The sequence below is a fragment of the Salvelinus alpinus genome, chromosome 14, assembly GCF_045679555.1.
Source record: "Salvelinus alpinus chromosome 14, SLU_Salpinus.1, whole genome shotgun sequence".
NCBI classification, from domain to species: domain Eukaryota; kingdom Metazoa; phylum Chordata; class Actinopteri; order Salmoniformes; family Salmonidae; genus Salvelinus; species Salvelinus alpinus.
This window is the reverse complement of record NC_092099.1, coordinates 57,156,211-57,169,321: the sequence shown is the minus strand read 5'-3', so window position 1 is coordinate 57,169,321 and position 13,111 is coordinate 57,156,211. Positions and strand designations below refer to the sequence as shown.

General features: G+C 40.0%; 1 protein-coding gene across 5 annotated transcripts in view; it reads left to right on the top strand.

The window, feature by feature from the left end:
- Positions 1 to 12,826, top strand: part of LOC139539137 (histamine N-methyltransferase-like) — a 34,995-nt gene extending 22,169 nt beyond the window's left edge. For 3 of the 5 annotated variants that reach the window (XM_071341950.1, XM_071341949.1, XM_071341947.1), the window contains 6 exons: positions 2,622 to 2,761; positions 2,856 to 2,908; positions 3,233 to 3,340; positions 3,554 to 3,684; positions 9,574 to 9,667; positions 12,243 to 12,826. In XM_071341950.1, the coding sequence (XP_071198051.1) occupies positions 2,631 to 2,761; positions 2,856 to 2,908; positions 3,233 to 3,340; positions 3,554 to 3,684; positions 9,574 to 9,667; positions 12,243 to 12,595 (870 nt within the window). In that variant the 5' untranslated portion in view covers positions 2,622 to 2,630 and the 3' untranslated portion in view covers positions 12,596 to 12,826. Of the gene's footprint in view, positions 1 to 2,302; positions 2,478 to 2,621; positions 2,762 to 2,855; positions 2,909 to 3,232; positions 3,341 to 3,553; positions 3,685 to 9,573; positions 9,668 to 12,242 lie in introns of those variants that run through there. The other 2 variants (XM_071341946.1, XM_071341948.1) reach the window with 2 other exon arrangements.
- Positions 12,827 to 13,111: the final 285 nt, after the last annotated feature.

Sequence of the window (13,111 nt, the reverse complement as noted above, 5' to 3'; positions counted from 1 at the left end):
GGCAGTGCTGTAACATGTCAGCTGTGGTTGGAGTCTCTGGGCAGTGCTGTAACATGTCAGCTGTGGTTGGAGTCTCTGGGGCAGTGCTGTAACATGTCAGCTGTGGTTGGAGTCTCTGGGGCAGTGCTGTAACACGTCAGCTGTGGTTGGAGTCTCTGGGGCAGTGCTGTAACACGTCAGCTGTGGTTGGAGTCTCTGGGGCAGTGCTGTAACACGTCAGCTGTGGTTGGAGTCTCTGGGGCAGTGCTGGAACACGTCAGCTGTGGTTGGAGTCTCTGGGGCAGTGCTGTAACACGTCAGCTGTGGTTGGAGTCTCTGGGGCAGTGCTGTAACACGTCAGCTGTGGTTGGAGTCTCTGGGGCAGTGCTGTAACATGTCAGCTGTGGTTGGAGTCTCTGGGGCAGTGCTGTAACATGTCAGCTGTGGTTGGAGTCTCTGGGGCAGTGCTGTAACATGTCAGCTGTGGTTGGAGTCTCTGGGGCAGTGCTGTAACATGTCAGCTGTGGTTGGAGTCTCTGTGGCAGTGCTGAAACACGTCAGCTGTGGTTGGAGTCTCTGGGGCAGTGCTGTAACATGTCAGCTGTGGTTGTAGTCTCTGGGGCAGTGCGGTGACACGTCAGCTGTGGTTGGAGTCTCTGGGGCAGTGCTGTAACACGTCAGCTGTGGTTGGAGTCTCTGGGGCAGTGCTGAAACACGTCAGCTGTGGTTGGAGTCTCTGGGGCAGTGCTGTAACACGTCAGCTGTGGTTGGAGTCTTTGGGGCAGTGCTGTTGAATAGGTGACATATTGTAAGTATATCTAACCTATGCCCTGTTTATGCATGTACATGCATGTTTTCTAATCCACGCCCCTACCTTTTTTACAAGGTATCTATGACCAACACATGCATATCTATATTCCCAGTCATGTGAAGTCCATAGATTAAGTTATAATTAATTAATGTCAGTGATTTCCTTATATGAACTGTAACTCAGTAAAATCATTGAAATTGTTGAATGTTGCGTTTATATTTTTGTTCAGTATATGTATTTATGTACATAATATACCTGCACTGTAATTAATAAAGATGATTAGTAGTCTTTAATGAATTTTATACTCAGGAAAACCTCTGCATTAGTCTACCAGTTCTATCTGGGCCACAGGTCACAGGTATCAAGTCATGCTTATATAACACTGTACAGGCAGCTCTTTTATCCTTCCATGTTTAAAACGTAGATATCTATTGTCTAGATACAATGTTCAGATGTCTCCTATTTGAAGAGCAACATGTAAATCCTAAGAGATCTGTGTGTTCGTAGTCTGTCAGCACAATGCACTGCTCACATTAATACACAGCTATTCCTTAGTTAGCTGTTAGCAGTGCTGGATTCCCTCTATGGGGGAAAGAGGTTCACAGAGCGCTGTGAAAAGAGAGTGAATTGATAATGGGGACTAAGGATGCCCTTTGGTTGTTTACTAATGTGTGGGTTCCTTGAAACAGTCTGGGTCCATCCAATAGGAAGCATGTTTGGATGCCAGCCAAAGGCAGAGGAGTACAGTAGGGGAGTATGGGCTCTATTCAATACGTATTGCATAAGTCAAATCAAAGTTTATTTGTCACGTGCGCTGAATACAACAGGTGTAGACCTTACAGTGAAATGCTTACTTACAGTCTCTAACCAATAGTGCAAAAAAAGGTATTTGGTGAACAATAGGTAGGTAAAGAAATAAAACAACAGTAAAAAGACAGGCTATATACAGTAGCGAGGCTACATACAGACACCGGTTAGTCAGGCTGATTGAGGTAGTATGTACATGTAGATATTGTTAAAGTGACTATGCATATATGATGAACAGAGAGTAGCAGCAGCATTCAGGGTTACAGCGTGATTGAAATGTAAAGGCAATGTCCCCACATTAGCAGAGACTACATTCACGGTGAATGCTGCATATATTGGTTCAATCTGAAATGACCTTTTCATTTCTATCACGCCATCTGTAACGCTTCAGCAATACAGGTTGAATAGAGCGTCTGAGAGACTTGCCCCTGTAAAGTATAGTTTATGTATAGTATAACATGTCAGCTAAAATAAGGCAATGCATTTGTTCTCAATCCATTCCTTGTGTCCTTCAAGAGGCTTAACATAGCCTTTCAGTGTGTGAAATGACTGTTTGTTGGAAAAAGAAAGAAATAATGAATGTAGATGTGGTTGAAAGATGGATTAACCTTGAGAGAGGTTGTGCTTCGGGCACTTTGATTTGGTTCTGGAAATGGATCCATGGATATTTGACTCATAGACTGGATGGGAATGGAATGTGACAGCACAGCTGCATGGACTATGAACAGACCAGTACTGTGCATACAGACAGTCTGTCTAGTTATATTATTGGGGACAGAGTCCACCCTGCCAGAGGGAGCGAGGGAGGGCTTTCAGGTCTACTCAGGAGAGGCTTCTCATTTCTCTGTACACTACAGCAAGGTAATCAATGCTTCTCACGGTACTTTCTCAACTGATTGATCTTGATGATTTATATGAAATATGTTGAATTGTGACATATAGATGTAGAACTTAAAATAACAGTATTCTATGATGATGCTAACTGCATACTAATGTTAATGACAGTTGGTCTTTACATCAACAGGCTGCAGCCATGAACACTGTGAAGCCAGCGGGGTACGAGGGCCGTTATGTTCAGGGGTTCCAGTTTTACTTGAAACACTCGGAGGAACACAAAGCCATCCTTGAGTATGTTGACAAGGTTCTCCCTGGAGAGTTCACCAGGTAATGATTTATAACTCATCTAGTTTGGTTAGTACATTACTAAAGATCATCTGGGATATATTTACAGTAAAATGTTCTCTTTTGATTTCTGTAGAATTGGAGAGGGGAAATCCAAAATGGATGTTCTAGGTGTTGGAAGTGGTGGCGGTACGTAAATTAATCTGAGTTGCCCTCATCTATTAATACTCAACTGTTTCTCCAGATTTATACCACTACAGTGACAGTCTATATAGTCCTAGTAATACTAGTATAGAATTATACAGTCCCTCCAGTTTTATATGGTAATATTGCTGTGATTTGACAGTTTTGTGGTAATAGAGCAGTGATTGGTCAAATGTGCAAGCCCTCACATAATATGCAGGGAATTGTTGATTTTGCAGCACGTTCTACGATCGTGTCCTGCGGTGGACTGATTATGGCTTCATGGTTATAATGCTATGGTGTTCTAGTTAAAGTATTATGGTATTTCAGGGGAGATGGATGCCCACATCCTGTCTATTCTACAGTCTAAACTGCCAGCCACCCCTCTTACTGCAGACATAGTGGAACCCAGCATCCAACTCACTGACAATTTCAAAGGTACTGATTTATTTCACATTTATTTATACAGGGACGTCACATTGAGATTGGTGTCTCTTTTGTAAGGGAGACCTGATTCTCAAAGAGCTACAGATTCACGTCTGCATTGTCATCTGTTCCAGGAGTTATTGTGATACCATACAGAGTCATCATGACTTTGATCAAATACTCTCACTAGATGTTTTGCCTGTTTGTCTTGTAACTGTTTTGTAGCGTTAGTGAAAAAGACTCCCAGCCTTCAGAAGATCCCGTTCTCTTGGCACGCCATGACGTGTGGAGAATATGAGAAACAGGTCAAAGACAAAAGAGAGATCAAAAGATTTGACTTCATTCACATGATTCAGGTAAAAGGCTTGACTATATTCACATGATTCAGGTAAAAGGCTTGACTATATTCACATGATTCAGGTAAAAGGCTTGACTATATACACATGATTCAGGTAAAAGGCTTGACTATATTCACATGATTCAGGTAAAAGGCTTGACTATATTCACATGATTCAGGTAAAAGGCTTGACTATATACACATGATTCAGGTAAAAGGCTTGACTATATACACATGATTCAGGTAAAAGGCTTGACTATATTCACATGATTCAGGTAAACGGCTTGACTATATTCACATGATTCAGGTAAACGGCTTGACTATATTCACATGATTCAGGTAAACGGCTTTAGTTAATACACATGATTCAGGTGAAAGGCTTGAAGTTGCTGTGGAAATACCCCAGTGATCTTAACCAGTCAACAATGGCGCCGACAGAGGGCTGCCTTGCTTCTAGTCCTTAGTATTTTGTTTTTTTGTGTATTATTTCTTACATTGCTAGCCCAGAAAATCTTAAGTGCTATTGCATACAGCCGGGAAGAACTATTAGATATCAGAGCGGCGTCAACTTACCAGCACTACAACCAGAAATACGACTTTCCCGAAGAGGATCCTTTGTCCGAACTACCCAGGGCATTTGAACTGATTCCAGAGGCTGAGCCAAAACAACGCTGCCAGAGAAGAGGTAGACGGAGCGGTCTTCTGGTCAGACTTCGGAAGCGCACACACCACCCACCGCTTCTGAGTATATTACTCGCTAATGTCCAGTCTCTAGTTAACAAGGTCGACGAAATTAGGGCAAGAGTTTCTTTCTAGAGAGACATCAGAGATTGTAACATACTCTGTTTCACGGAAACATGGCTTTCTCGGGATATGACGTTGGAGTCGGTACAGCCACCTGGATTCTTTGTGCGTAGCGCTGACAGGAATAAACATCTCTCCGGAAAGAAGAAGGCCGGGGGTTGTATGTTTCATGATTAACATCTCATGGTGTAATATATATCCTACCAATTAGACATTCAAAACTGTAATATCTTATGTTTCCCCGAGTTGTGACTGAACGACGACATTAACAACATACTGCTGGCGGGTTAGACACTCTATCGGCAGCCTCTGGTAAGACACGGGGCGGCGGCCTATGTATATTTGTAAACAACAGCTGGTGCACAATATCTAAGGAAGTCTCGAGGTTTTGCTCCCCTGAGGAAGAATATCTCAAGATAAACTGTAGACCACACTATCTACCAAGAGAGTTTTCATCTGTATTTTTCGTAGCTGTCTACATACCACCACAGACCGATGCTGGCACTAAGACCGCACTCAATGAGCTGTATTCTGCCATAAGCAAACAGGAAAACGCTCATCCAGAGGTGGAGCTCCTAGTGGCCTGGGACTTTAATGGAGGGAAACTTAAATCAGTTTTACATAATTTCTATCAGCATGTTAAAAGTGCAACCAGAGGGGGAAAAAAACTCTAGACCACTTTTACTTCACACACAGAGACGCTTTCAAAGCTCTGCCTCGCCCTCCATTTGGCAAATCTGACCATAATTCTATCCTCCTTATTCCTGCTTACAAGCAACGATTAAAGCAGGAAGCACCAGTGACTCGGTCATTAAAAAAGTGGTCAGATGAAGCAGATGCTAAGCTACAGGACTGTTTTGCTAGCACAGACTGGAATATATTCTGGGATTCTTCCGATGGCATTGAGGAGTACAACACATCAGTCATTGGCTTTATCAATAAGTGCATTGATGCCGTCGTCCCCACAGGATTGGATTACAGGCAACATTCGCACTGAGCTGAAGGGTAGAGCTTCCCCTTTCAAGGAGCGGGACTCTAACCCGGAAGCTTATAAGAAATCCCGCTATGCCCTCCGATGAACCATCAAACAGGCAAAGCATCAATACAGGACTAAGATCTAATCATACTACACCAGCTTCGACGCTCGTCAGATGTGGCAGGGCTTGCAAACTATTACAGACTACAAAGGGAAGCACAGCCGCGAGCTGCCCAGTGACACAAGCCTACCAGACGAGCTAAATAACTTCTATGCTCGCTTCGAGGCAAGTAACACTGAAACATGCATGAGAGCATCAGCTGTTCTGGACGACTGTGTGATCACACTCTCCGCAGCCGATGTGAGTAAAACCTAGACAGTAACCTGTCTAGCGGAACCCCCTCGCCAACAGCCAATGAAATTGCAGGGCGCAAAATTCAATCAACAGAAATCTCATAATTCAAATTTCTCAAACATACAAGTATTAGACACCATTTTCTCGTTAATACAACTACAGTGTCCGATTTCAAAAAGGCTTTTTCGGCAAAAGCAGAACATATCATTATGTTAGGTCAGCAACTAGTCACAGAAAGCATGCAGCGATTTTCCAACCAAAGAGAGGAGTCACAAAAAGCAGAAATAGAGATAAAATGAATCACTAACCTTTGATATTCTTCATCAGGTGACACTCCCGGGACAACATGTTACACAATACATGTATGTTTTGTTCGATCAAGTTCATATTTATATCCAAAAACCTCAGTTTACATTTGGCTTTGCCTCCAAAACATCCCGTGAATTTGCACAGAGCCACATCAATTTACAGAAATACTCATAATAAACATTGATAAAAAATACAAGTGTTATTCACAGAATTAAAGATATACTTCTCCTTAATGCAACCGCTGTGTCAGATTTCAAAAAAACTTTACGGAAAAAGCACACCATGCTATAATCTGAGTACAGTGCTCAGAGCCCAAATAAGCCATAAAGATATCCGCCATGTTTTGAAGTCAACAGAAGTCAGAATAACATTATAAATATTCACTTACCTTTGATGATCTTCATCAGAATGCACTGTTTGATAAAGTTCATAATTTATGTCCAAACACCTCCTTTTTGTTAGCGCGTTTAGCCCAGTATTCAAAATATGAGGCGCGATCACTAGGAGCAGACGAAAAGCCAAAAAGTTCCGTTACATTCCGTAGAAACATGTCAAACGAAGAATAGAATCAATCTTTAGGAGGTTTTTAACATAAATCTTCAATAATGTTCCAACCGGAGAATTCCTTTGTCTTCAGAAATGCAATAGAACTCAAGCTAACTCTCAAATGAACGCGCATGGTCAGCTCGTGGCACTCTGGGAGAGACCTTACTCAATCCCCTCTCATTCGCCACCACTTCACAGTAGAAGTATCAAACAAGGTTCTAAAGACTGTTGACATCTAGTGGAAGCCTTAGAAAGTGCAATATGACCCCATTGACACTGTGTATTCGATAGGCCAAGAGTTGAAAAACTACAAACCTCAGATTTCCCACTTCGTGGTTGGATTTTTCACAGGTTTTTGCCTGCCATATGAGTTCTGTTATACTCAGACATCATCCAAACAGTTTTAGAAACTTCAGAGTGTTTTCTATCCAAATCTACTAATATTATGCATATATTAGCAACTGGGACTGAGTAGCAGGCAGTTTACTCTGGGCACGCTTTTCATCCAAACGTGAAAATGCTGCCCCCTATCCCAAACAAGTTAAACAGGTCAACATTCACAAGGCCGCTGGGCCAGACGGATTACCAGGACGTGTACTCCGAGCATGTGCTGACCAACTGGGAAGTGTCTTCACTGACATTTTTAACCTCTCCCTGACCGAGTCTGTAATACCAACATGTTTCAAGCAGACCACCATAGTCCCTGTGCCCAAGAACACAAAGGTACCCTGCATAAATGACTACCAACCCGTAGCACTCACGTCTGTAGCCATGAAGTGCTTTGAAAGGCTGGTCATTGCTCACATCACAACCATTATCCCAGAGACCCTGGACCCACTCCAATTTGCATACCGCCCCAACAGATCCACAGATGATGCAATCTCTATTGCACTCCACACTGCCTTTTCACACCTGGACAAAAGGAACATCTATGTGAGAATGCTATTCATTGACTACAGCTCAGCGTTCAACACCATAATGCCCTCAAAGCACATCACTAAGCTAAGGACCCTGGGACTAAACACCTCCCTCTGCAACTGGATCCTGGACTTCCTGACGGACCGCCCCCAGGTGGTAAGGGTAGGTAACAACACATCCGCCACACTGATTCTCAACACGCGGGCCCCTCAGGGGTGCGTAATAAGTCCTCTCCTGTACTCCCTGTTCACTCATGACTGCACAGCCAGGCACGACTCCAACACCATCATTAAGTTTGCCGATGACACAAAAGTGGTAGACCTGTTCACCAACAACGATGAGACACGGAGGAGGTCAGAGACCTGACCGTGTGGTGCCAGGACAACAACTTCTCCCTCAATGTGATCAAGACAAAGGAGATGATCATAGACCACAGGAAAAGGAGGACCGAGCACGCCCCCATTCTCATCGACGGGGCTGTATTGGACTAAGCTGAGAGCTTCAAGTTCCTTGGCATCCACATCACCAACAAACTAACATGGTCCAAGCACACCAAGACAGTCATGAAGAGGGCATAGCGAAACCTATTCCGTCTCGGGAGACTGAAAAGATTTGGCATGGGTCCTCAGATCCTCAAAAGGTTTTACAGCTGCACCATCGAGAGCATCCTGACGGGTTGCATCACTGCCTGGTATGGCAACTGCTCGGCCTACGACCGCAAGGCGCTACAGAAGGGAGTGCGTACGGCCCTGTATATCACCGGGGTCAAGCTTCATGCCATCCAGGACCTCTATACCAGGCGGTGTCAGAGGAAGGCCCAGAAAATTGTCAAAGACTCCAGTCACCCCAGTCATAGACTGTTCTCTCTACTACCGCATGGCAAGCGGTACCGGAGCACCAAGTCTAGGTCCATGAGGCTTCTAAACAGCGTCTACCACCAAGCCATACTGCTACTCTCTGTTATTATCTATGCATAGCCACTTTAATAACTCTACCGACATGTACATAATTACATCAATTACCTCGACATCGGTGCCCCCGCTCATTGACTCTGTACTGGTACCCCCTGTATATTGACTCTGTACCGGTACCCCCTGAATATAGCCCCGCTATTGCTATTTACTGCTGCTCTTTAATTATTTGTTATTCTTATCTCTTACTTTTTGGGGGAGGGGGTATTTTCTTAAAACTACATTGTTGGTTAAGGACTTGTAAGCATTTCACTGTAACACCTGTTTTATTCGGCACGTGACAAATAACATTTGATTTGATTTATGATGTCCATCCGGTTTGATTTCTATTTGCCATATCTTTCTAAGTTTTGAATCCGGCGTCGTTTTGTGCATCAGTTCATAAACCATGTGCAATGGAATCGGTACGTCAAAAATCTCTTCCCAACTATTTTGCAATCTATATGGCACGGCTGTCAATTTTTTTGTCCTTAAATGAAACTGGTATACTTTTTTATTTATCACAATTGTCTTTAACCAATTATGGTCTTTCATGCAGGGCTGACAGACAAGTTCCTTACTTTTTCCCCTTCCACTTTTCCTCATTTTTGCGGTAATGCTGCAATTAGTTGGTTGTAATTTCAGGTAGAGTAGACATTTCCATATGTTTTAGTTAGCTGCATGTATGACAACTCCACCAAATGGTATTTATGATATAATTTACAAAGAGTATACCTTTTTTTAATCAATTAGTATATTTGAATTTAACCACCCTAACACTATAAATTGTATTAAAATCTAGTACAACCAATAACGTTTCTTTGATCCATTAGTATATTTGAGTTTAACCACATATATATTGTATTTATTCTGTCTTTTCTGATTAAACTGAAATTGCAACTTTCTATGGTTTGTTTTAAAAATGGAGATATGTGGGAGATGATTTCCTTTTAAAATATCTGAAAGTGAGAGAATTGGCCGCTAGTCTAAGTGATAACAGTATTTCTCTTCCATCCTCAACCTCACATACATCCCTATTCAACCCCATAGATGCTCTACTACGTAGATGACTACCCAGGAACCATCAAGTTCTTCCACAATCTTCTGAAGGAAAACAGCAAACTGCTCATAGTTCATGAAGCAGGTTAGTATACCAGTTCAGTAACACACTGTATAATATACAGTAACATATAATGTATAATATAAAGTATGGTAACATATCATGTATAATATACAGTAATATATCATGTATAATACATAGTATAGTAGCATATAATATATATATATATTATACAGTGCAGTAACGTATAATACACAGTATAGTAGCATATAATATACAGTACAGTAACATATAATATATATATTATACAGTACAGTAACATATAATGTATAGTAGACATTAACATGTATAATGTACAGTAAGATATAATGTATATTATACAGTAACATATAATGTATAATATACAGTACCAGTCAAAAGTTTGAACACACCTACTCATTCCAGGGTTTTTCTTAATTTTTACTATTTTCTACATTGTAAAATAATAGAGAAGCCATCAAAACTATGAAATAACACATATGGAATCATGTACTAACCATAAAAGTGTTAAACAAATCAAAATATATTTTATAATTGAGATTCTTCGAAGTAGCCACCCTTTGCCTTGATGACAGCTTTGCACACTCTTGGCATTCTCTCAACCAGCTTCATGAGGTAATCACCTGGAATGCATTTCAAGTATCAGTACAGTACAGTAACATATCTGTACAGTACAGTACAGTTACAGTACAGTAACATATCAAATATAATATACAGTACAGCAACATATCAAATATAATATACAGTACAATAACATATAATTCCAAATTTACAGTACAGTAACATATTCTATACAGTACAGCAACATATCATGTATAATGAGTAACATATATATTATTATAACATATATATGGGGCGGCAGCTAGCCTAGTGGTTAGAGTGTTGGACTAGTAACCGAAAGGTTGCAAGATTGAATCCCCGAGCTGACAAGGTACAAATCTGTCGTTCTGCCCCTGAACATGGCAGTTAACTGTTCCTAGCTGTCATTGAATATAAGAATTTGTTCTTAACTGACTTGCCTAGTTAAATAAAGGTAAAATAAAAATACAAATAATGAATACGACTCAAGAAGACTCGAGGATGTAATTGCTGCCAAAGGTACTTCAACAAAGTACTGACTAAAGGGTCAGTACTTTTTTTTATAGATTTGCAAAGATGTGTAAGGAAAAAGGGAAATAAACGATTTTCTAATAACTTAACTTAACAAAATGTGGAAAAAGTCAAGGGGTCTATACTTTGCGGATCCACTGTATATTGTATAATATTCAGTAACAATGTATAATACACAGTACAGTAACATAATGTATAATACACAGTACAGTAACATAATGTATAATATACAGTACAGTAACATAATGTATAATACACAGTACAGTAACATAATGTATAATATACAGTACAGTAACATAATGTATAATATACAGTACAGTAACATAATGTATAATATACAGTACAGTAACATAATGTATAATATACAGTACAGTAACAATGTATAATATACAGTACAGTAACATAATGTATAATATACAGTACAGTAACAATGTATAATACACAGTACAGTAACATAATGTATAATATACAGTACAGTAACATAATGTATAATATACAGTACAGTAACATAATGTATAATATACAGTACAGTAACATAATGTATAATACACAGTACAGTAACATAATGTATAATACACAGTACAGTAACATAATGTATAATACACAGTACAGTAACAATATATAATACACAGTACAGTAACATAATGTATAATATACAGTACAGTAACATAATGTATAATATACAGTACAGTAACAATATATAATACACAGTAAAGTAACATAATGTATAATATACAGTACAGTAACATAATGTATAATATACAGTACAGTAACATAATGTATAATATACAGTACAGTAACATAATGTATAATATACAGTACAGTAACATAATGTATAATACACAGTACAGTAACAATATATAATACACAGTAAAGTAACATATGTTTAATATACAGTAACATATAATACACACTATACAGTACAATGACATAATGTAACATATGTATAATATACAGTAACATATAATGTATAATATACAGTAACATTTAATGTACCCTATACAATACAGTAACATAATGTATAATATACTGTAACATATGTATAATATACAGCACATTAACATAAAGCGTATAATGTACAGTAACACAATTGATAATGTACAGTAACATGTGATATATAATGTACAGTAACATGTGATATATAATGTACAGTGCATTATTATATAATGTATAATGTACAGTAACATATAATTCATTATACAGTAACATCTAATGTATAACAGGCAGTACAGTAACTTGTAATGTATAATATACAGTAACGTATAATGTATATACAGTACAGTAATATAATGTATAATATACAGTACAGCAACATATAATGTATAATTTTCAGTACAGTAACAATGTGTAATATACAATACAGTAACATGGGCTACAGACTCTTTAGCAGGGTAGTCACCTATAGTATTGGTTGCAGATGTATACAAATGTCCTGGGGTTTGTACAGATGGTTATAAATATTAAAATATATCCTCCATTATTTCACTGTTCTCTATCATACTATTTCCAGCTGGCAGCGGCTGGGACACCCTGTGGAACACCCACAGGAAAGAGCTCTGCACCAAGTCCATCTCTGACTACCTGTCTGCTGGAGACATCAAGGTTCATCTGGAGCGGCTGGGGCTTAAGTATGACGAGCACCTCATCCCGAACACCATGGACATCACAGACTGCTTCACTAATGGGGATGAGATGGGAGAGCTGCTGCTGGACTTCATGACAGAACAGGACCACTTCCACCAGTCTCTGACCCCTGATCTTAGAGCAAGCATCCTGGACCTTCTCCGGAACCGATGCAGCACAGAGAAAGAGGGCAGGATACTGTTCGACTGCAGCTTGAGTTGTCTCCTGGTTTACTCCTGAACCATGTGTGGTGTTTAATGAGAGTGCCCAGAGTCATACGAAGAGATCTACTGTACACAGTATTTGGCTCTGAGTTTGTCTATGTTCATTTATTGTCACCTGGCTAAGTGGCTATAGTGCACTATGTAGCAAAGCCTATACCTATATATCTTCTGCAATACAACATGTTGCCTTTCTATCTTCAAACCAAATTGTTTTTCAGTGTTTTCAATAAAAAATGTCCTCTCATTCTTTCAAATATCATGCTCTATTTTGTTACAAATATCAGATACATGCCAAGGCCAGTAGATGGAGCCATTAGTCCACATAGCAAGGTAAAGGAAGATACCTAGTCAATTGTACAACTGAATGCCTTCAACATTAAACCTAACCAATCTGAATCAGAGAAGTGCGAGGGGCTGCCTTAATCGACATCCTTGTCTTCGGCAGCCGGGGAACAGCAGGTCAGTAGATGGAGCAATTAGTCCACATAGCAGGCCAGTAGATGGAGTCATTAGTCCAGATAGCAGGCCAGTA